Source organism: Pagrus major, chromosome 11 (genome assembly GCF_040436345.1).
Source record: "Pagrus major chromosome 11, Pma_NU_1.0".
NCBI classification, from domain to species: domain Eukaryota; kingdom Metazoa; phylum Chordata; class Actinopteri; order Spariformes; family Sparidae; genus Pagrus; species Pagrus major.
The window spans coordinates 19,294,823-19,319,039 of NC_133225.1; the positions used below are offsets into that span (position 1 = coordinate 19,294,823).

Here is a 24,217-nt window from a genome sequence, read left to right on the forward strand (position 1 = left end):
AATTGGACTTTTGTCAAACACAAAATTGCATTCATTAATCCTTTCATTTCCCCAAACTAAAACTATATATCCACAACATCTTCCGATGTCTCTCTCGTTCAGTGAAGACTGATAAAAGGCAGAAATTAAGCTAAGCACATAAAGGCAGACAGGTTTAGTTTTCAATGACACACTAAGCCTGAGATACACTCCTCAGTTGTCAGTCTGAAGGATTCTTCGTTGTCCATTTCAGGTGGCCGATGCGAGATCCATGTGCCGCTGGGGTGATTGGTGGCGGATCTGGGTGGGACTTGCCTGTGACACCAGGATCCATGAGTATCAGGCTATGGTGTGGACATGCTTCCTGATCAGGGTCCGTGCTATGCTCAGCTGCTTCAACCAAGGCTTCTCTGTGAAGGTACTGTGTAAGAAAAACATGTATTACACACAGTAAACTAAAGCTGTCATTTATAGCATTGATCAACATCTATAAGTCTTAGCAATCATTAATAAATTAATTATGACACTTATAAACAGTCTATAAATATAACTACAGAAACAAATGAGGCAATGAACAGCCTCTGTTTCAAGTCAGTAGTTTAGTTAGTGCATGTGTTTCTGTCTTACACATTACCTCAGAGCTACATCTTCCTGTTTTGTAAGGTAAGGAAATCTTCTGTTGAGCCACAAAGTACAAAGGTAAATGCATCTACCCTACTTAGCAAGAGTGGTGAATAAACCTGTACAAAAAGCTTAGAGACCTGGCAATAGTCAAGCAGTGAACTGCATTTTCTCTCGGTGTTCGGCCACAGTGGAGAGAGAAGGACTCTGGAATACAGGGAGGTTTTGGTGACACACCAACAAACACCGGCCTGGGAATGCTTTCTCTACTGGTGATTGGTGGAAGTGTAAACTTCCCTCTGCTGTCTTCCTCCAGTAGGGCATCCTCTCTACTTTTCAAGTCTTGATTCCTCTTTTTCATCATCTCTTTAAGGTCACCATGCTTCACAGACTGCAGGGCGGGTAGTCGTGGTGGTGCTGTTTTGGAGGGGAGGTATGATGGTGAAAGTAAGTTGCTGATGGGAGTTAACGACTGCAAAGCTTTAGCCTTGAGTCCTCTGCTTCGTTTGGTCACAGCTTTCCTCGATTTTGAAGACATAATTGGCTGATCGAAGCCATCCACCAGCAGAGTATCTCCCACCCTGGCTTTGAATGCAGCACAGGTGCCCTGGCATCGATTGGAAGCTGCCCTTTTCTGGCCCAAACTCACCCAGAGTTTAACCTGGAGGTAGATACGCATGGGCAGGGACATGTTTGGCAGGGATACTACCGAGCACAGCTTGTTGGCTAAGTAGCGCACACAGTCCCTGTGACCACGCTGAAGAGCAACTTTCAAAGGGTCACGACCTGCAGGGTCCCGACAAGCCAGCATCAGAGGGTTTTTGGTGATGAAGAGTTTGAGGATGAGGAGCTGACTGCTCTCAGCAGCTATGTGGATGGGACACTTTCCAGTGTCTTGGTGGGCGGTTTGGTGGCACCACTGGCGGTATGGATGGACTCCCACTGGTTCCTCAGCGTGCATCCCCCTCTCTAACAGCCAGTCTGCCAGATCAAGGTGGCCTAAAGAGGCAGCGATATACAGAGCGACCTGCAGCTGAAACCTGGAAAGCAGGACAAGAAAGAGTCACTTTTAAGTGCAGGATTCTAGTCAGAGTTTTATTCATGAAGGGAATATCTGACCTCATCACTGGCTTCTTCTCTGATAGGTGGCTCTGGACTGTGTATCTGTGGCCCCGGAGGCAACCCTGGAGGAACTCCACCCACCCGTCCCACGTGTCCAAACGCAGAGTGATGCCTTTGTTAAAAAACAACACAAGAAAAGGTATGTATTTCAAAATAAATGGGTTCTATTTCAACTTCAAATTTGTCTGTGCATGGTTTTGGAGAAGGCAGAAAACTAAGAATCTCGTTGTCATGCAAAACCACAACTTCTTTCTTTGTTCATGTGAAATTGAAGCTCCGTGGCAGCTTTTCATCCTTAGAGGCAGTTGACATGAAAGTAAATCAAGTTTGAATATCATATCGAAGCTTTTAGGCTTATGCCTCGTTAACACTGGCTGTGCAGCAGATGAAGCATGTCAACATATGTGACCATAACTGTTACTATTACGTTTCACACATTAATCAAATAACAGTAAATAGAGAAAGCAGATCATACCTATTTTGATGTCATAGTCTTGTAGTTGGTTGCAGTCATAGAGCTGCACACCAGTGGATGTGCTCAGTCTGAAGGCGCTGACAGGGAAGCCACTTTGCATTGACACCACAGTTTTCAATCTAGCAACGGATGTATGCAGAAGAGCTTTACTTCCCATGATTGGTAAGGTTTCTCCTGTCACAGCATTGAACACACACATCACAGGCCTTCGTTCAGTCTGAAAAATAGTTACGATGGCACAATGGTGAAGCTGTTAAAATGACAAAAGAGCAAGTGAAGTCACAAGATGAATCCCTGTGTTTATCAAAGAAAGGATCACATCCTGCTGAAGGAGCGTTGACCAACCAAAGTCTGTAACATCAGCTTCAAAACAACATTAACATGTAAAGTTCAAGTCAGAAGTATGAGTCACAGTTTTTACATTGTAGTTCATTAAATGCATTTTATTTGTTTGCAACTAGGATCACCATGTGTAGCAACAATTACCTCTAAAGTCAAATAATTGTGCAATAAATAGTTTTTTAAATTTCACTTCGTAACTTTTATCTTTGCTTTTGTTTAATGTAAAAATAGCAAAAGTAAGTGGAACACAAGCAAAGAGCAAAAATGACTTTGCTGCCATCTTGTGTTTGACATTATTTATCACATAAAATCAAGTGCCACCTTATATTACTGAAAAGACTGAAATCAAGTGTATGCACTGAATTGTCGAGATAACTGCTGGGGAAAATCCAGAGCCTGGAGAGATTTTTGCAATGTATATATCAGCAAAAACTGAATGTGATTTACCATCTTACACACAAATGATTTCGACTTAATACATGTATATAAGAACACATTTGAGAACCAGGGGCAACCTGTTAAAGTGGACAAAAATGTGTCCAAAAAATGTGAAATGTCAAAGCAAAGTGGCTCAGATTGAAGACAAAAGCCTGGAGAGTGAAAGTGGGCCAAAAGCCTAGGCCTGTAGAAAACAACTATTTTTATGAGAGGGTGTTAAATGATAACAAAAGCTGAAAAGGGACACACACACACACACACACACACACATGCTTACCACTGTCAACTTTTACACAAGGTTGCCTGGTGATGAGTCTGGAATGTGTCCTAATACTAAAAACTGAGTAATGGGGACAAACTAAAGATCTCAGGCTGCCATAAACTCATTTCCCTCCAAGCTGCCGCTCGCATGGGAACATCTTGTTCTCTATTACTGCAGCAGTCTGAGACAAATTTCACTCACTGTAAAAAGGATGTCTTTGATGAGAAATAATCCCAAGTAATGAATATGTATGGAGTAAGAGACTCATTTTAGCTGCCCTGAAGTGAAAAGATTAAAGATAATGTATTTCTGGAAGTGAATTGTCAGTGATGTACTGTACGTGGTGAGTGAGGGGATTTCAACATACAGTCCAAGCATACATCTCCTGTCATAGCAAACCTTTGTACCATTTCCAGAGGGAGAGGTTGTCTTTAACATCTACTCTGTAACATTTTGTTTTTGTGCAAATAAAAGTATATTATATTGCCGATACTGCACTGCAATCATCTGTTTACATAAAGCATTTTTAAAAATAGCTTTCAAAGTTTTAGGCCTAAAGCAAAGATGCACTTCAGCATCCTCTCTCAATGTGCATTGTTGTAAGCTGATTGTGTTTTCCTACAAATCCCAACTCAGCTCCAAATCTCCAAACCCTTTTGATGTTATAATACCTTTATCAGGCATCGGATGGCACTGCCACTTGTGATGCCCACGTCAGACAGAGCCCAGCTGTCCTGCAGCGCTGCACCCCCATAGCTCAGCTCCAGGTACTGCCGGACCTGCTTGTCATCAGAGAGTTGCACAAGAAAGGTTTCCTGCAGAAGAGACAGGGTGGAAGTTCATGGAGCCGAGTTCTGACCAAGCAACAAAGCATGTGATAGATCATGTTCAGCATCTGTAGATAGATTTGCTTTTCCATGTGAGCGCAATCATTTCTAGACATGTAAGATAATATCTAACAGATAACTGATCATTGCTATTTTTAGTGCGTGCACACACAAATACATACAGTATGATAAATCATTTTGCAATTCCAAATGCCAAAAAAGATGCCAAAGATGTGAATCCATCAACCTGTCTCTTTTCCATTAGTGAAATGTCCAAATCATCAGGAAAAGATTTTCAAAATGCTGTAAAAAATCAAGAAATCAAAGTCCATTAACAGCGATGACCCTGGTCCACAACTGTTTTTATTATTACCTTCACCATCTGCTTCATGTCCCCTGCAGTCATATCAGGAGGGATGTCAAAAGGCTCACAGGAGCCCTCGAAGCAGATGAGGACTCTCATGGTCAGGACATCCGTCCTCCGTCTGTTTGGCTCCTCTGTGGTGCTCTGGTTGAAGTGAGTGTGTGGTGTTTCTTCAGAAGCAAAGTCATTGTTGAAAGAGGGGCAGGAGTTGAGTGGGGAGGGTTTGTGAAAACACACAGCTCTGCAAAGTGGGATCTCACAAGTCAACAAATAACAAAGCTATGAAATGCAAATCATTTTAGAGCTCCATTAAAAAATAGATATATTTCTAAAATGTCGACTTGACAGAAGTTGATCAACCTTGCGTTTTTTGTTTGATAAGCTGAGATTCATTCAAATGATATAATAGGAAAGTCTCAAAGTGCAAGAAATAAGGATAAAATAGGTTAAAAACAAACATCTCAAACTACATCTGTGATTGGCCGTGGTATAAGCCTACATTATGAATAGGCTTTATGTTATTTTTCTCTCTCTGGGTTGTATAAAGGCACAGGTGAAAGTGCAGGTTAGTATCTATCACAACAAGTCTCAAATTACTTCATAGAGACAGAAAAAAATATGAAAAAATCATAGTAGAAATCATACAGTGTCAGTTTCTCAGTCTACATTGTAACCCAGAAAGAAGACATGTACTAAAATGTTGTGTTGCATTTGACAGTTGTTGAGCCACAAAACTGAAGTTAGATTTTTCTCATGATGTCCATACACCAGAACCCTCTATTCACCACACGTGCCTGGAATCTTAGTCACAAAGTTCAAATGTAGTTATAGACTTCTTATCTGAAAGAGACATTACAGAGCAATACATCACAGTGCTAAAATAGTTTTATTTGTGACTCAGGTTGGAAACGTGGCCCAACCCCAACACAGTCCTACGTCACCTCTACGCTCTGCCTTTCATTAAGGAACAAAAGGACTACCAAGCATTTTCACACTGTGTTGAAGGAGCGTTACAACAATTTAAAACGTCTTTGATAGTTTTACAGAGGTCTGCTAATTTGCATTTGGCCTTTTAAAGTCTGAAGCTGTTCACATTGTTTTTGTGTTCAGTCTTGGCTCAGAGCAAACAGTGACTCTGCTTCTTAAGGTTCAAGACCTGCAAGTTGTGATGATTTGTTTTTTCTTCCACAAGTGAGAACACAAATTAAATCTAACTACAGAAATGTAGATGAATGTTGTGTAATCTATTAACAGAAATAAAAGAGAGGCATACCATCTTTTCAGTATGTTGCTGTAACAGAGCACTCCTGCTCCTTTTTTACCGCCCTAAACTATTAATTTTGAGTCTGTTCAAGTGTAGTCTATGTATTTCTATGTTTCACAACGAGCATTGGTTGATTAAGAGGGAGTACTGCAAGTTCATTTATTTCATGGATGATTATATTAAACCTTGAACAATATTATTTTTTTCCTTAAATTTGACATGTGCTCTTGGCAGTGATGAGGATGTACCCAGATTTAATGTTCAAGGTGGGTTTATCCATAGATTACCTACATATCTTGTGACAATCCCTTTTTTACGCATGACTACAGTTATCCCTCTAATAGTGCAGTTTGACTCCACATCATTTATTTTGTTTGTTGATTTCTTATTGTTTGAGGTAACCGTACATTTTCATACCATCCCTGCTTTATGGCCTGTGTTTAGACATATTCCCTAGGTTCCTATTTTTTCATGTATTGTCAATAAAATCTATATTTTTGGCATTGCAGTCTCTGTTTCCAGTTTGTTCTGGGTCTTATGTATTGGACATACCTTGTTTACATATATAAAAAGTCTTGAAAACATGGATTGCAACAGTTAATGAGACTCCCTAAAAAGAAGTGCACCCCATTTACTATAGAGGGTGCTAGAGGTTAAGTAGTGTTAGCTGTTCCAAGATTTTGTTTAAGGGGGAGATCGACGTTTGTGCGGATGAAAGGGGGCATACACTTTTTCGACTTTAAAGATATACTTTCTTTAAATATCCCATTCTGCTGCCAGTTAATCTCCTAATGCACTGTTGCATCTCTAATAAAGCTCTAAATAGAGGCTAGCTGCTTGGTTCAGGGAGTTCATGCGACTGTAAAAGGCAGCAAATGGTTGTGTTTGTGTGCCATCACGTGGATATGTTTACGTCTGGGGTCACTTCCGGAACGGCATTGATTGGCAGACGATGCGTCCAATCAGAGGCCGGGTGCAGAGCGGCGCGTATGGCGGAAGTTTGCACTCTCATGAAGGCAGCAGCTAGCGGAGAGGATTAAACTGTAACGTTTATGATCATATTCTCGGACCAAACGGGATGAAGTGCATCCAAAACCTTCGCTGTCGTGCATGGTCCTTGACGCGACGCATGATAAAGGAGAGCGATGTCACTGCCAGCAGCTAAATTCCCGGACAAGATAAATCTCCAGGCAGAAATAAAGGTAAACACCCACGACAAGCCTGCTAGCTACCCATGCTAGCATCATGCTAACACGGGAACAGGACGCTCTGTTTTTGTAGCTAGATGCACACGTTTTAGGGTGTCCACACACCAAACCACTGATTCATTTATGGGTGTAACTGCACCCCAAAGATCTGTAGCTAACTCTGATTGATTGACATTAACGATACTGGCTATATTCGTCAAAAAATGTTTCGTGTGTAAACCGTAGCTCAACAGTAACCACTGAGATTTGGGTTGAGAAAGTTTTTTTCTGATTTGCTGATGTTTGGTCATTGTTGACAGCATGTTTTGGCATTTGGTGTTTTTTCCCCCCATAACCAGACTACTTCTTTGAATGTAGCCATCTCACCATTACCTCATAGTGTATATTAGTAACTATGATTGCAGTCATTTGATGTTTAGTCATCATCTGCTTGAAGTTATCATGAGCTTTTACTTCCCCTTTGGTTCTTTGTTTCATAGGAGATCTTTTATATGGTCTGTTTAAGTGATGTATCTCTGCCACATAGTTTGTGTAGTTCATGAAAAGATATGTTTCAAAATTTGCATTTGAGTCACAGATGTAAGCGAAGTTACACCGCAGAGGTCATATAAAACATAAATGCTCTTTGAAGACATGCAAATAAACATGAGGGTTGGGAGAAATGAGGATGTATACTACTGTACTTGTATACTGTATAACGGCACAGTTCTCCCTGTCATTTTGTAAATTAGTGGTAGGACTGTTATATTGCTATATTTACTTAACAGTGTTTTTACTAGGAGTCCACAGATATGACTTTATCGAGGCCGATACCAATTGAAAGAAATCAAGGAGACTGAAAACAGATATTTGGAATCGATATTAATTTGCTCTAAAAATGAAACTCTTTTAAAAACTTTATTTTTAAAACAACCATTAAATTTACTCAAGAACTGTTCTTAAGTACAATTTTGTGGTACTTTACTTTCTTACACTTCATACTTCCTGTTTTCATTTTATTTCATACATTTAGTTTCTAGTTGCTTTCATATTCATATTACCTTTTTGTTTACAGGCTATTAATTGTGACATGTTACCGATCAGATATTGTTGTTGGCGGGACATTTTGTGAGAGGATGTTGCATCAGAGCCAAAGTAGCACATTTTTAAATTGGCTGATGTTATCGGCAATCGGACAGGAAACCACCGATACCGCAGAATATTGGTCCTGATAATTGGCCACGGCCAATAATTGGTCTGCCCCTAGTTTTTTACACCAATATAATGAAGTACCATGATTTCTCAGTATTTAAATCTGATAAAAAAGACTTAAAAGACTCATTCCCATTTAGTATTCTATGTGTAAACACTTCACATCTTGTGTTCACGTTGCCATTATTTTGACAGATATTTTAATTGTTATATAATTCATGATTTGTGGGAATGATCATTTTTACATCACAGTTTTCTTTTTCACATCGAAATCATGCTGATGTGACATAGACTGATTATCGGCACTGTCCAGTTATCTCACACAATGTCCCACCCACAACACATCACAATTAAATAGCCTATAAACCAAAAAATGATATGAATCTGTAAAGTAACTGGTGACTAAATTGATCAAATATCAGTAGTGAATATTGGTTATCAGTCTCCTTGGTTTCTAATAATTGGTATCGGCCCTGAAAAAGTCATATCGGTCGGCCTTAGTCCGTAGAAAAAGATTTATAGACCAGGACATCTCTGCAACACCACAGTAATTCAATATAACTAAGTATGCACAATATATACATTTCCTAGGATAACAGGAAATGTATACTATCTGCTATGTTTTCGATGTTGGTGAAATTATAGGCAATATATAGATACAATAACACAAACATCCATATCAGGTGCCACCAATGTTGTTTTGTCACACATTTACCTTTATCAAGAAATTGCTGCTTATTATGATGGATTTTTGCACTTGCTGTATTGCAATTTCAATTGTATTTAGATTAATTGTGCAGCCCTGCTGAAATGTAATGTATTATGACATATCAATATGACAATAAAATTACATTTACTCTAATAGACAATATTATATCTCCCACACATTATATAGATTAATTTATTGTGTCTCTCTCTCTCATGTATTTTGACACACTGATATCATCTGAATGATGGATAAGGTTGTCACAGTCCTCAATATTCTGTTTGTCCATAAAACCCATCTCCTAGATGTCATATATTTATGGGTAAATAAATTAAGGCACACTTTAAAGGTTTGTAAGAAAGTTGATTTTTGAGTCTCATTCCCAACTCGTCAAATACTGTTGTTTGGGGGTTGTATGTCAGGTCGGCCGCCATCCCATTGCAACAGTATTTGATAAGTTGGGAATGAGACTCAAAAATCAGCTTTCTTACAAAGTGGACCTTTTTAAGACACGGTTTAAAATTTGACTTTGGTGTACACACAATGAAATATACTTTTCCCACCACCTTCTCTCCAAACCCCCAAACAATGACAATGATTAGTTGGCTGGTTATGGCTGGCTCTTTATTTATTTATTTTTTATTATATTTATTGGGGCCATGACCTCACAGAGACCATACTTTACGGGAGCTGCTCAGTACGCAAGACCTTGTTGTTTTGTGGGAAAAGGCATCAGCAGCGTTAGTAGGACAGTAGAGATGGAAAGTTACATAACAAAGCTCCAGTCCTGTTCCACAGACGTGATTACGGCTTAAGATTGAACCTCAGTACTTTTTTTTACAGTGAATTGTGCAGATTGGAAAGATAAAGCAGGTGTGATTTCATGACTGTATCTTGAATTGCTTGTATTTGGTTTAAAAATGTATCACTGAGTTTATTGGTTTTGGGCTCAGTGGTCAGTTAGTAAGATTAGGTAGAATTCTTTCATACATTTTTTATTACATTTTTTAGCCATAAAACTTCAGCTAAGTTAAACCTAAATCTAGCATGTATTTGTCAAAGATATTTTTGTTTGTGGCCACAGTGTGACTGTAGGGATCTCACTGTTTAAATTTAAGGATTCACTTGCTTTAACAAAGAAAAAATGTGTCTGAAAATGTTTTACCAAAATCAATCTTAAGTGTTTCTACGGCTGAGTTGAGGCAATTTATTGAGTGCAGATGCTTAGACACAGTGTAATGTTTCATAATAAATGAGGACAGGTGCTACTTAAGCAGATGTCCCCATCTGTTCAAATCATTACTGCTATAATACATTTGGCAAATTCCTCTGATATAAACTAGATGCAACACATGTTGGCATTGCAATGAAATGGAAAAAATACAAAAAAATGAAATCTGGGGGAGTATTCCAACCAGGTCCAGCCCCCTCTCACACACCCTTGATGTATTGATTTAATTAGAAAACGTAATTGTTTTCAAAATGTAACAAATGACGACCATAATCCCCAAACAGTACTACAACACAGCTTAGTGGTCTTAAGCCTGGCAAGTCCTTAGCTGTTGCTTTCTCCTGACCTGATCACATGCTGCCCTCCACTTTGTGAGCTTGCACCCCTGAAGCTGTGTTGTTCGGCCTGAAGCTCACTTCAGTTCTCAGGAGTCAACTGGCTGTCTAACACAACACATAAGACACAGAAGTGACACAAATATGAAGCCTTAGCTAGCAGCAAGATAGTCCTGACACTCAGCCAAGACACTAGCTTAATGAAAATTTACTCAAAGGATACATCTGTGGTCTCCAAAGAGTGCACATTGCTTTTGGAAGGTATTTTCTTCAAAATAAAAAAGATACGAAAACCGGGCAGTGGTATCACTGATGCTGTTGTCCAGATGTTCACCAAATGTGTTCTGCAAGCTGAAATTCAACCAAATTCCACCTCAAATGAACCTCCCAGAAGGCACACTCCACATGTGGAGTGAGATAATCTAAAGACCAGATGCAGGATTGGAACTGGTTGAGGCTTGGACAGTGCACCGCTGAAGCAGTTGTGCGAGTCAAACACAAGTAAATTAGTATGAAACAGTCAACAGTGTTGACAGCTGAATCCCAGTACAGCTAATCTGTCTGACATATTTTGTTTAAGGTGCCAAATATTAAATTTCTTTCTCCTGACACGACAGAAACCATCACATCTGCATATGAAAGTTGTTCTGTTGTAGCTCACCTTGAAAAGAAATTGGCAATTCAAATTTTCCCTTAAACGTCAATGTCAATTCCACCCTGTGCAAGATCAAATTACCCCTGTTTACAATATGTGTACCTGTTTGCTCTGAGGACAAGTACAATAAGTACAAACTACTTGCAGTAGATTATAATAATGTCATACAGCTTGTTTTAAACAATGTTCCTGGTTAGATCTTCCTTTCACTGCAAAAACTCAATCTTATTTTATATATATGTATAAAAATATGAGTATATTTGTCTGATTTCTCCTCAGAAATATCTCACTGCAATGACGTTTTTGGCACTTGTTCCATTGGTTCCATGTTTCTTATTACAACCAAGAAACACACTATGTATTCATAGTTTTTTTAAAATGTATTTTTGAAGTGGCATTTTTTCCAATGTTACAAAAAAATGTTGCATTAATGTGAGTGTTAGTATGACAAGAGTGAGGAGCTGCTGAATTTGTGGTTCTGAAACACCATTTTGAAGTGCTTGTGTCTCAATCAGGATTGTGACTTTAATTTATATATTAAAGCAAGATATGTCCACACTCTTTATCAGTTTTTGTGGGTTAAGGCTTTACATTTACACAAACGTTGGTCTGTTTTCTAGGTGTGACGACAACAGGTGTGTATACGGGCTCCTCTGCAGGCCAGTGTGCATGGTCATTTGTGTGTGTGTGTGTGTGTGTGTATGTTTACGAGTGAGTGGCATAGCAGCAGAGGGTTGTAACGTGATGCCAAGATGCTGCTGTCCCTGGGAATGCTGATGCTGTCGGCCACGCAGATTTACACCATCTTCACCGTTCAGCTCTTCGCCTTCCTCAACCTGCTGCCTGTGGAGGCCGACATTGCTGCTGTGAGTATTTCTTGATACTTTTAGGACTACACATAGAAACATACAACACTAATTTAATAGTGTAATGCAGTTACACCCCCACCTATGCAGAAACACAGGTTAGCAAGAGCAACCTCATCGCTATTTCAGGCCTGTTTTTATGCCCCCATCGGTCAACAAAACCTTAGAACAGACCTAATCCATCCAGTATGATGATGCATCAGCCTCTGTTAAATATCTTGAATTAGAAGTTATTAAACTTACTTTCTCCTTCTTCCAGTACTCGTTTGACAACAAAACAGAGAACTTTGACGATCTGCCTGCACGGTTTGGCTATCGGCTACCGAGCGATGGACTGAAGGTGAGTGCAGAGGCGTCAGAGGTGTCTTTTACTTCTAGACTAAAAGACAAGTTCCTACAAGTCATTCCAAGGTTTTTATGATGACTGATTGGATTTTTTTTTTAATGGCATATTTCCACTTTGCATCTCCACTGAATTAAAGTTTAACCATTAAAACATAAAAATGAAGGACTGTGGTTAATGAGGAAGGAGAAACTCCTGACTCGGTATTGTTATTTTAATGAAAAGATCACTTCCTCATGTGCAAGGAAGTGAGCAAAGTAATCATGACTTTTTCACAGTTAAAATGAGCAGAAAATTAGGGAAACATATAACATAAAAGCAAAAAATGTGTGTGTTATCATTTTGTTAATCATGTGGTTTTTTTTTTTTAATTTGTCAAAGCACGTAAACAAAAGGGTAGCTTTACTTTTAAGATCAAAAAGGCTGGACTGGAACCTGCTTTCACTCCCACATTGATTTATAGGTTTTTAAATGCATGGACTGACACTGTAAAACATCTTTAAAGTCGCTAATGTTTTATGATGCCGGTAAAGGTTTATTTACATTACTAATGTTCATGACCACAGCAGAATTCAAGCCAAATGGTTTTCAAGTCAATATTAATGTCAGTATATGTGCAGCAGTAGCCAGCCAGACTCCAAAGAGCACACATTGTAGAGCTACTGTAAAAAGTAATCAAATTACACTGTGGCTGGACTTTAATGAAGTGTAATAACATGTAGTGGAACAGCTCCCAAACATTACTGTACTGTGTAGGATTGTGATAATGTGTGTGTTGTTATGAGGTTTCTGCATGCCGCCCCCCCACCCAGCAGCCCTGGTTGATGCACAAAGCTCACAAACAGAAGGGATGATTCATGTCTGCTATCTAAGCTGCTCATTGTGGCGTTTCTCACAGTCAAGAGCTCAGCTGTTGCTGTTGTTGTTGTACAAACGCTTTTGAGGGACTGAAGCAAGCTGATGGCAAAATACTTGTGTATACGTGTATATGTGCTTAAGTGCAGGTTAAGCACTGTATATTCAGACATTCATAATTACTGCCACTTATCTAAATTTAAGGATGCTATGTTTGGCATCGTTACACCACTACGGCAGCAGTCCCACACCATATTTTTGGCATTGTCGCATGAGTTGTGATCCCATGATATATTCGAGGTATTAAAGGTCTGGTTAAGATGATTGTTGGCATCGGCCTCACACACCATGACATTTGGTGACTCTAAAGGTGACACACCATGTCATGTTTCCATTTGCTACTACCTTTTTTCAACAGAACATAATGGGAAGTGACAGAAATGGGAATGCCCCTAAAACCCCAAACCAATAAAAGAAATATTCTGACATTTCACAGTTTAACTATTTCAGGATGCGCTTCAGAAAATGAAAAAGTTCACTTATTTAGTCAAGGAGACCTGTTTGTACAGAGACCTGTTTGTACAGTATGTGTGTTATTTTATGAGTGGAAATCCCCTACCATAATAAGACTTACTAGGTACCATCTAAATAGAATGAATGTAAAATCAGTGTGGACAGCATCAAAATTTAATTTCAGAGTAAAATCTTTCCACTGGTTAACTATTGCAATCGCAACTTTACCATTCTGTTATTGACGTATAGGAAAACACTGGTGCCATGTCTGCATACAGGTATCCCAACCGTATGGAAATTTGGCATATAGAAAACAAGGACTGCATGTTTGCCACTAAAGTGAACACGTCCCAACAACTTCCCAACTCTCTCATTTTAAATTATTCATAGGATAATATGACATGGTTTATCACTGCTTGTTTTCTACTAAACAATGTATTTTGTCACACCCCTAGTGTATTACTGTACATTTATATGTATACATGTTTGTTGATATGGGCTGCGCCAACGGCTGGCTGTTGTGAGTAATGTGTCGCCCAGGTTCAGGCAAACAGTGGGATTTTTGTGCACATCACGTCACGTTGCTGTGTCTATGTGTGTGAGTATTATTTATCATATGTTTCTGTGTTATGAAAGCTGAGAGCTGGCTTTAGTCTCTCTGCTCTCTGTCTCAAATTCACACGAATCTCTGCTTCTTATTTTTCACCTCTGCGGCCCTGCTGCCGTCTAGCCGGGGCAGAGTGGCCATGTGCCATGCAGACATGCTGCCCTAGTCCCTGAGGGCTAAACTCAATCTGTCCAGTTTAAAGTTACTCTGCCCGGCCTATTTATGCATTTGTCTGAGTGAGTTTGGCGGTGAGATGTTGAGCTGAGACAACAGATGTGATTTGCAGATGCACATAGCAAGACTCTAATGTAAGAATACACCTACATTATCACCATTATCACAGATAAAGGAGGGGTAGAGAAGAGCTTCCTGTCTTCCTTATTGGAATACACTGCAGACTTCTCTAGACATTTGGCAGTGCAGGATGCCATTTCGAGTTACATAAAACAAAGATTCACTTTCCTTTTCCCCATCACAATCACATTAAATATTTACCAACACTTGTTGCACCTGCTGCTCAGATGAAAACTGAAACCTAGTAGATTCTTAGTAAATCATTGTAATACATATAAATAACCTACATGTACTCTGTCCCCACCTACGCAGAACACCTTTCAAAAACTACAAGCTTTAGTACATCTTGATTCGAGTGATCGACTTCACCTTTTCCAACAAAAAATATTTAAGTAGTTTGTGACCATGTAATGTGTATACACTATTAACTGGCACTGTAAATTGAAAGAAAATCAGTTGCCCTTATTTAATTACGAGATCAACCCACTTCAAATATTGCAGCCTTGCAGTGCTGCAGCTGTATAATGCCTGGAGAAACCTCTGGCATCACAAGACAGCACAAGTCTGTTTGTCTCCGGAGGATTCCCCACAGGGAGCGAGGCTTCAAACAGAGCCCTCCCTGTTTCCACTTACACAACCAGGGCTGTTTACAGTTGCCTCGGGGTGCTCGACGCAAGGCTGTGTGCACACCCACAGTATGCAACAGTTATGCATTGTTTAATTTGTGACGTGTACATATTAGCAGTTTGATTTTGGAGACCGAAGTGGAAATAAAATGTAGCACAGCAGCACATGCCAGTTTGAAAATGAATTCTCACCATGCAATGTGAACATTTTGATTGTAAAGCATAAAGGTTCTGCAGTGTTGCAGCCGTGCCATGTGTGTACAAAGATTGACATATGAACTTTGCAGCCTTAATTACAGTAAATGAAAGTTAAAATCGAGAGTAATGGCAGAGGTCTTTGCTACAAACTCTGTAGACAAGGTTCCGCATTGTGCATGATACTAGCCAAGAATTGATACCTGTCTTAAAATAACTGTTCCCTTTTCGCAGCAAACTCTTGACACACCACTTTGCAGTTTTACTTCATTTTTGCAGCCACTTTCTTTTCCACAATTATAGACTGATCTGTGGAGATGGTCTGAGAAGAAATGCTTGGTTTTCCTTTGGAAAGTCTGTGTGGTTTGGACGGTAGAGCAGTGGAAGAGGCCTGGGTTTGACCACTGGCTAAGTCTCTGAGGCACACACTGTAAAATATGTAAAAATACAAATATGTAAAAAAATATAATTTGTACCTTTTTTAAAGGCTGGTTTTTATGTGAGAGGTTGTCCAGGAATCGCAAACAAAGATGTACTTTTATCAAAATATTTCTGAGCAGCAGAATGGACTTCATCCGTTCAGTTGGTAAACGCCACATTTTGCACAAACCTCTGCAGTTTTTTCCTCTGGCTCCGATTAAAATCTAGAGACAAGAATTTGATTGAAGCTGTTTACATGTTTTGTTTGTTGGAAGAGTTTATAAAAGGCGACAGGAAACACCCCTCCAGTGTCAAATCTTTTCCTAAATATCACATGCTGGAAATATAGACTCAGACAACTTTATTAATCCCACCAGGGGCAATTGGTTTCGGCAGCTTGCATACTGGCACAGTACAAAAACACAGTACACACAATAATGATATAGTGACATTGTACCACGAAGAGGCTGCGTTCTTTTGGGTACTTTTCTGCTCGTTTCCCCTGCATTGCATGTGTTTCCTCTGGTTGCTTCATTTTCCTCCCACATTCAAAGACATGCCATTTCGGTGAACTGAAGACACTAAATTGCCCGTAAGTTGTCTGTTGTCTGTCTGTGTTCACCACGTGTGTAACCTACTTTCATTCACTCATTTCAAGTGAATGAAAGTAATAAATCTTAAGTCAAAGGTTGACTTAATCGCTTTTTTTGCACTCATCAGTCTTCGAATTGAGCTAGCTAAGGTGAAGTATCTAAAAGCTTAGAAAGCGCTTGTAAGTGGACCTTATGTTGATATTATGGCATCGAATACACATACAGCTACATCTCTTATGTGCTATTTATCTGTCTATGTTGTTTTGGCACGGGTTTGTAGAATTTTGGAGATATCTGCCTTCTCATGAATATAATGGGACTAGATGGCACTTGGTCTGTGGGCTCAAAGACCCTGTTACTCAAAGGAGGCAAGCTAACTAAGGTAACTAAACTAGCTAATGTCACAGCTCAGCCATGGAGGACACCAATAATGTTGCATCCTACACTGTCACAAGCACGAGTCTCTCGTCGATGAGTAAATGCACACTTCCTTCTGCGCAGTGACACAGTTGTTAGGTGTAGTTCAGTTGAAAGGAATTAGTTCCTACATGATACTGCTCACAACAAGGTCTGGATTATCCTGAGTAGCCAGGTCATGATTTCTGAAAAGAGACATTGCTGTTGAGTTAGTCAACTCGCACTAAAGCAATCTATATTTATACAACAGCACCACAGTTAAAAGGAAAATATGTATATTTATTGCTTTATGCTCATCTGCTGTGTCATTGTGTGGAAGGGAAATGTTGATACTGAAAGATATGTCTCAGTTTCATTAGTTGCTTGTGATGGAGATGGAGCATTAATGTGGTCACTTAATGCATCTGCATGAGTCATGTGTCTGGCAACTAACTCTGGTAAATGTTTGGTAATTAACTAATCATAGCTGCAGATAGTGATAATTCCTGTCAGTGTCCTGATGACTTACTAGCTTTATAGTTTCAGGCACATCTTGATCACTTTCCCCACCTACATTTTCCCAGCCGGTCTAGAATGTGACCCAGAAACAACCCACATGTTTTTTTTTTTACATTTAGACCACAGCCACCCCATTTCTCTGGCATTCACTGGAGTGAAGTAATGGGATAAGTTTCTGTAATAAGGTCAAGGGTCAATGCCTCAGGACCAAGTAATTGATGTAGTAGATATTGTGATTATAGCAATGTTGAAAAGTGCAGTGTATACGTTTGTCTACTTGTAAGCGAGCTCTGTAGCCACACCTGCTTCCTGTTGTGGAGATGAAGCAGGTAGGGGGTTTTGAAATGGTTTAGACAGGAATCTGAACATCGTTGAATCTGAGTCTGGAGTCACACAAGCTTTAATCTGCTTACAGGAAGCCACAGTCAGGCTACAGCAAGTTATTAATTCCTCTGTTTTTCTCAATCCGAACCCAGAGCAAATCTGCAAACAAGCCATATAGTGAGATTTATAGTGGCAGGATTAAAGTGTGATGAACTGTGCAGTAATTTGAAATAGTCTACCACAGAAATCCCCCCTCTGTCCTCTTCCTCCCTCTTGAATTCTGCAATAGAAAATCCTTCTTTTTCAGTACTAGTAGAACAAGAGGAAATAATTACTGAGGTTCTTTTTAAAAAAACTATATTTACTTATTATTTATTAATTGTAAAAATCAATCAACTCTATTTACGTTCAGATCTCCAAGACAATAACTCCAGAAACCCCTGAGTATATGGTGAAGAAAATATGTCACTGACTTTGACACTGAATGTTGAGCATATTTTCAAACTTGTGTCAGGTTAGATTGCAGTCAATCTTTTAAGAGGCACTTTTGGGAACACCATTAGACCCAAAAGAAGTGGCAGCTAGACACGTCTTACTTCAGCTTCATGATTTTCAGATATTTTTATATTTTAATTTATAACACCATAGAGGACAGCTTTTGCGCACCATAAGATAGACAGGTGCGTAGGAGAAGACTAAGAGAAAAAACTCCCGCACACTGTCCACCACACTTGCAATTAAGTTTAAAGACAACAACGTTTTGGTACCTAGACCTTCATCGGTTATCTGATGAGATAACCTGAACTTAAACTTAATTGCAAGTAAAGTGGACAGTGTGAGGGAGTTTTTTTCCTGAATTTATAACACCATGAAATACAGCCTTTTACATTTATACAGTTTGTATCTTAACATATAATTGCTGCATTGACACAAAACAAAGAATGACAACTTAAATGCTCCCCCTCCTCAACAAGCCGTGGTCTATAAATGCTTGTTAATTTTTACTGGAATTATGTTTCTCTGGATATATGCCCGACAGAAAAACATAAGATTTATTTCGAAATAATCTCAATTAGAACTGTTACTTTAGCAGTTTTAAGCTTTTTGCATTGCCAAATGCTGGTGTGAAGCTTCAGAAATGTTTTGTGGACTACAAAACTTGACTTGAGGGTGGCTAGATAACTGAATTTTCATTTTTGGGTTTACTTTTACTTTAACATAAAATGATTCCACACAGTGCGGTAAATATGTACAGTCACAGATCTTTATCTGGCACCAATAGATGCCCTAAGCTGTGGTATCTAAATTGGTATCTGGAAAGGAAAAGGTTTGGTCAGTGTATCTCTGCCTACAATTACTGTTAACCTCTTCCTGACAACAGATGGGGGCTCCAGCCATAATCAGCTAAACCTGTCACACTGGAACCTTTTAGGTTATTTATACGTACATACTACTTTAACATTGTAAGACACTTTCTTGTTTCTAACTTCTCATCACAGTCCCCCCCCCCCGACACTTGCCACTATTTTGATTGTGCAAATGGTTCATGAGTGAATGTGAGCTAATTCTCTACTTCAACATCATGTGCTTGATGAATAATGTGCCCTCATTTGGTGTTTTTCCAAAATGTTGACACCTTGGTCAAAGACTAATGGAGCAATGAAGGGGAATTCCGTTTGGTATCGTACACAACACTTCTAAGTGATGTTTTTACATACAGACAACAGCCTCATATTCACCGTAAAGAGGATGATACAAAATTTCTACACTAAAAAAACACCTAATTTCGCTTAGCTTGGACTGACGGAGCAGTAGAATCAGTTAAAGTTGCTATTAGATGTGTCTCTCTTTGGGTATTTAAAGTGATGACTTCGCACGGACAGCGTTTTATCTACATCTCCTCTCAGGATTTCTGAGGATTTCCCCTCAGTTATTTCCTGTTTTTCACCGTCCCATGCTCTCTGCATTCTGCAGCTCTGGCAGGTATTTTTTAAAGTTTTTTTTCTATCCAACAGAGGGCGCTCTCACCACTGGTTTCAAAGTCACGGGGAGGAATGTGAGGCAGTGGCACAGTGATGTCATTTAGCAGCAAGGCAGGGCTGCACTGGAGGAGGCACCCAGAGGTGACGGTGGTGGTGAGGGCGGTGGGTGATTCCTCACATGCTTCTCCTCCCCGTTGTGAGATTTCACGGATGACCCCTTTCATTTGGCCTTTCATACGTCAAGTTTTATTAATGTTAAGCTACAACCAGGCAGTGCATTCAGTCCGCAGCTTTGTCTTTTCTGTCCAGCAGTGAGGTTCAGTTTTGCTCGTGAATTCGATGTGTCACTGTGGTCATTTTCCATATGTGCCTCAGCTGCTGTCAGTCGGTATAGATACACTCGCAGCAAATCTGTTGGCTGCCAGCAGACACTGGCCTTGAGAGAGAGAGAGACTGTGTGTGTGTGTGTGTGTGTGTGTGTGTGTGTGTGTGTGTGTGTGTGTGTGTGTGTGTGTGTGAGGAAAAAGTGCTGACTCTCTTTGATATATGGGCTGGTTTTTGTGAAGCGTTGACTTTAAGAGAGAGAGAGCTGAGTCCCAGAGTCCCACAGCAGTCCATACTTCCTGTCTACCACCCTCCCTGCACTGACGCACGCACGCACACACACACACACACACACACACCCACACACAGTGGTGTTACATACACTTGCAGAGAGCAGCAGAGGTTTAGAAATGTATATCTCATCAGCTCCCTCCCTCCTCATATCTTGTGTATTTTCTCCTTTCATCATCTCTTCTCATTTTATCTGCTATGGTTCTTTGCTCCTTCTCTTTTCTAACCATCTGTCTGCCTCTTTTTGTCTTCACCTTTCTATTTTTGTCCTTCTCCATCCGTTTTCCTTCTGGTTTTCCTCTTTTGTCTGCATTTCAGTAGGTCTCTTATTTCCTTTTGCCTCCATATTTGTATCTTTTTCTTGTTTTCCGCTTTTGTTCTCCTTCCCTGTAGCCTCTCTGTCTCACCCTCTCTCTCTTTCTTTTCTCACTATCTCCCTCTCATCAGTCACTTCAAAAGCTTTTGTTGGAAATGGGAATAAGACAGGAAGCCTCAGAGGGAGAAAGAAAGAGAGAAGGGGAACACAGGGTCGAGAGTTTGTCAGGGCAAACTGAGAACACCAGCATTCGTATGAAAGATGCAAAAACACACAGGTTTACATGATCCCATAAAGACATGCATCATTTTTGTGTGTCAGTAGTATTCGTCATTCCAGTGGAAAGTTTTGTTTTCATTATGCATGCATTATCATGTTAAATTTATGTTTTATTTGCCATTGTTACATCTGGGGCTGCGGAAGACCCACACACTCTCGCAGCTTTTATTTTTTAGTTTTGTTTTTCATCTGCAGTTGTGATGGATGTTGTTTATCTGAGAACAGCAGGGGGGGTTGAAAAATGAATTTGCTGCTCAGATGTTGAGTCGGGGAGCAGGCATGGGATGTACATGTGTTGTGTTTAATGCTACACTAAGCAGGTCTCAAAAATCTGGAAAAAAACGTGAATATAGCCTGAAAAGAACTGCAATCTGCCAACAAAAGGCTATTAGAAGGTTTTTGTGATTTATTGTTACTCGCCTACAGTCCATCAACTGTCAACTTAAACAGGGCTGTATTGATTAGTTCGATGCTTTGTTCGTAACATTGACATTCAAATTCAGCATTCGAACACTGCGCAGCTTCATTTTTGCATGTCAGTTCGTTTGTTTAAGCCTGGTATTTCTGCATATTGGCAGATAAAGATGAAGCTACACTATTATTATTATTATTATTCTAACAAACTGTTTTAAGGTCCAAATGTAAGAATTGATTGAAAAAGATAAATGTAAGCATTATCAAAATTCACAACATGTTTTCATCTAATGAAATATTCTGCTTCAGTCCTTTTCTGTCAGCATTAAGCCTCTCAAAAACATTTTCACTCTGATAAAAAAAACTGCCGCAGGTCGATCTAGCAGCAGTCTAACTGAGCCATAAATTACATTAATATATAACCACAGTAACAAACTATCTATCTTGGCTTTAACACTATTATTGTAATTTCCTCAAGTCATTACAAAAACAAAAAGGTCACATTATCTGGCTGCATTCGCTTGGCTCGGCTCCATTTACTACAAGGAATCACTTGATTCAAATTGAGGATTTAGTTTGTTTGATTAATACGTCATGAAATATGATGACAAAGCTTCATTTTAAAATAAACCTCAATAGAAGCTTATCATGCAAAAATGAAGAAATTAGGTACAGCCCTAAGCATAAGTCACAATAAGTAGAACTGTTACTATACTAAATTTTAATTGTGTTGTATCTTTGCATTTTAGGGCTAGCTAGATGATAAGATAGATCTTATCTTGGGGACTGCCTGATTTACTTCCAAGCAGTGACATTTGCTTAAACTTGAATGTAATTCACTCATGTGTTTATCTCACCGTGTCATGTCTGATGATGTCATCCCTGCAGGGCTTCCTGATTGGGGCGCGACCTGAAAATGCGTGCGAGCCCATTGAGCCCCCTCCGAGGGACAACTTGACGGGCGCCTTCATCGTCCTCATCAAGCGCTTCGACTGCAACTTTGACATCAAGGTACAGTGTTTGCACTTGTTGCCAGTGTGTATTTGGTTATTGTCAGAAATGGAAGTCCTTCCTGACTAAACCACGCCACACCTTTCACGAACATCTCTATTTTTGATCCAGACATAACAGTTTTAACTTTATATCCAAGCACACTTTAATTCTGGTAGCAGAACATGGCACTGGCTGTGAACAAAACTATGTGCAGCATTGTTTTTATTTCATTTGTAATTCACTAATCGGCCTCCAAGTGTAGTTTTTTGGGAATGCTGTTTTACTGCATAGCAATATCTGGAAGTAATTTAACCCATCATTTATTTCAGCAGCTGTTAATTCACAAGGGCAAGCTGCCAAAACTATTATACTGTGTGTGTGCAGGCCTCAAACTGCATTTATATCAGTAGGTGGTATTTCAAAGTTGATTTCACAGAAGCTCTTAGATCAGCTGGTTCAAGCAGGAAAACAGGAAGCAACCATTTCCCTAAATATCATTTTCCTGTATGAGCATCTATTCTGCCCTACTGCCTCTGTCTTTTTCTTCTCCTCCCGCTGCTGCTGCATTTTTTTTGTGTGATAGGGGGTTGAAAAGTTCAGTTTGCCGAATACGTCAACGTCAAGCGTCTGTAAGAAGGAGAGAGATGATCTGTCATCTCAGTGAGGCATCCAGCAGAGCAGCAAGATGAAGGAGAAGTGGAAGACTAAGAAATATTACCCGTATGACAATACAAAAAGCAGTCTAACCTGAGTTAAAGCCTGACTAACTGATTCAAAGACACCCACAGTGGCTGTAGATTAACTCAGGATTTTGAGTTGAACTGGGTCGATGGCAGTTATGAAGAAAACGCATGACGTCAATTGTTAATTTGCATAAAAATTGAATTTGCTGCTCCAGTTTCATGCCTCTGCAAGTTTCATCAAACAGATGACAGCAAGAATGAAATCTTACGATGACAACAAAATACAAAGCACAAGGATGTTTGAGTCCTTGATGACACATTTCTTGTCACATAATTTAGACATTTACTGCGGAGTATAAATGTTTTTCAGGAGTTTTTGGCAGATTCTTCAGCAGTGAACACATTCCCTTTTAGCCCTGACTGTACAAGATAAAGTTGGACCTGCATTCTCTTTAATGCCCAGCAGGGGGCCACTCCACTGGTCTCAAAGATAAACCCATTTACATGTAAGCTTATGAGAAGATGAGCCTAATTCTTACTTGATTTATTACCTCAGTAAACAGTTCCCTAATGAGTTTATGGTCTCAATCTCCAGTTTCAGGTCTTCTTCAACATAGCATGAAGTTCATTTTGTAAATGATGGTCCTGTTTAGAGTAAAATAGATGATAAAGCAGGGTATGCTTTAGGACTTGACTACCTTGTGATTGACTAGTAGCTACCACGGTGTGTCCTCGAGTTATCCATCAGATTCAATCAGATTATCCTCCCCAGATTTGCCCTTCTTGTCCAAATATGGTCATTTATGACTCCCAAAAATCAAGATGGCGACCAACTGGAAAGCCTAACTTGAGGCCTCTAAATGGTCCTCTAAAAACCAAATGGGTGACGTCTCGGTGGATTTACATTTGCCCATCACCTGCGAGAAGAAAAACTTCAATTTTGTGGTCTAAACACTTGATAAATTTGGCAATAGAGCTGGCGACAAGTGAGGGATATTTGTGCCAGAAATTGAAATGATTCAAAGTGACATTTTTCCCTTGTGTTGTTTGTTTTGTTAACCTAATTTTTTCACTTTTTCACTAAAGGAAACAAAATTGTTGATATGCATGAAACGCCACCAGGCAGCTCCATTCCTAAATGCATCTTAAACCTTGTAGATTCAACCTTGTATATTACAGAGGGGAGAAGAGAGGGGAGGAGACAGAGCCAGGGTTAAGAGAGTGAGAGCAGGGATGAGTAATGGGGTGAAAGAGAGGAAAGCACGCAGCCTCTTGGCATCTTTCTCTCTGCCTCTCTCCGTCTCTCTGTCTCTTCCTCATACTTTTCAGTCTTACCTTTTTCCCTCTGTACCGTCTCAGTTTGT

The 24,217-nt window shown here is 39.6% G+C and overlaps 2 protein-coding genes across 2 annotated transcripts in view; one reads left to right on the forward strand and one right to left on the reverse strand.

The window, feature by feature from the left end:
• Window positions 1-318: 318 nt before the first annotated feature.
• On the reverse strand, window positions 319-4,529 carry LOC141004798 (protein ANKUB1-like). Its single transcript, XM_073476462.1, has 6 exons — window positions 4,440-4,529; window positions 3,911-4,054; window positions 2,198-2,414; window positions 1,720-1,834; window positions 741-1,640; window positions 319-400 (listed from the first exon to the last, which is right to left on the reverse strand). The coding sequence occupies exons 1-6, from the start codon at window positions 4,527-4,529 to the stop codon at window positions 319-321; spliced, it is 1,548 nt and encodes a 515-aa protein (XP_073332563.1).
• A 2,142-nt stretch (window positions 4,530-6,671) lies between these two features.
• rnf13 (ring finger protein 13) overlaps window positions 6,672-24,217 on the forward strand; it is a 46,982-nt gene continuing 29,436 nt past the window's right edge. The window contains exons 1-4 of the mRNA XM_073476549.1: window positions 6,672-6,896; window positions 11,641-11,886; window positions 12,146-12,226; window positions 22,066-22,188. Of these exons, the coding sequence (XP_073332650.1) occupies window positions 11,773-11,886; window positions 12,146-12,226; window positions 22,066-22,188 (318 nt within the window). The 5' untranslated portion in view covers window positions 6,672-6,896; window positions 11,641-11,772. The remainder of the gene's footprint in view (window positions 6,897-11,640; window positions 11,887-12,145; window positions 12,227-22,065; window positions 22,189-24,217) is intronic.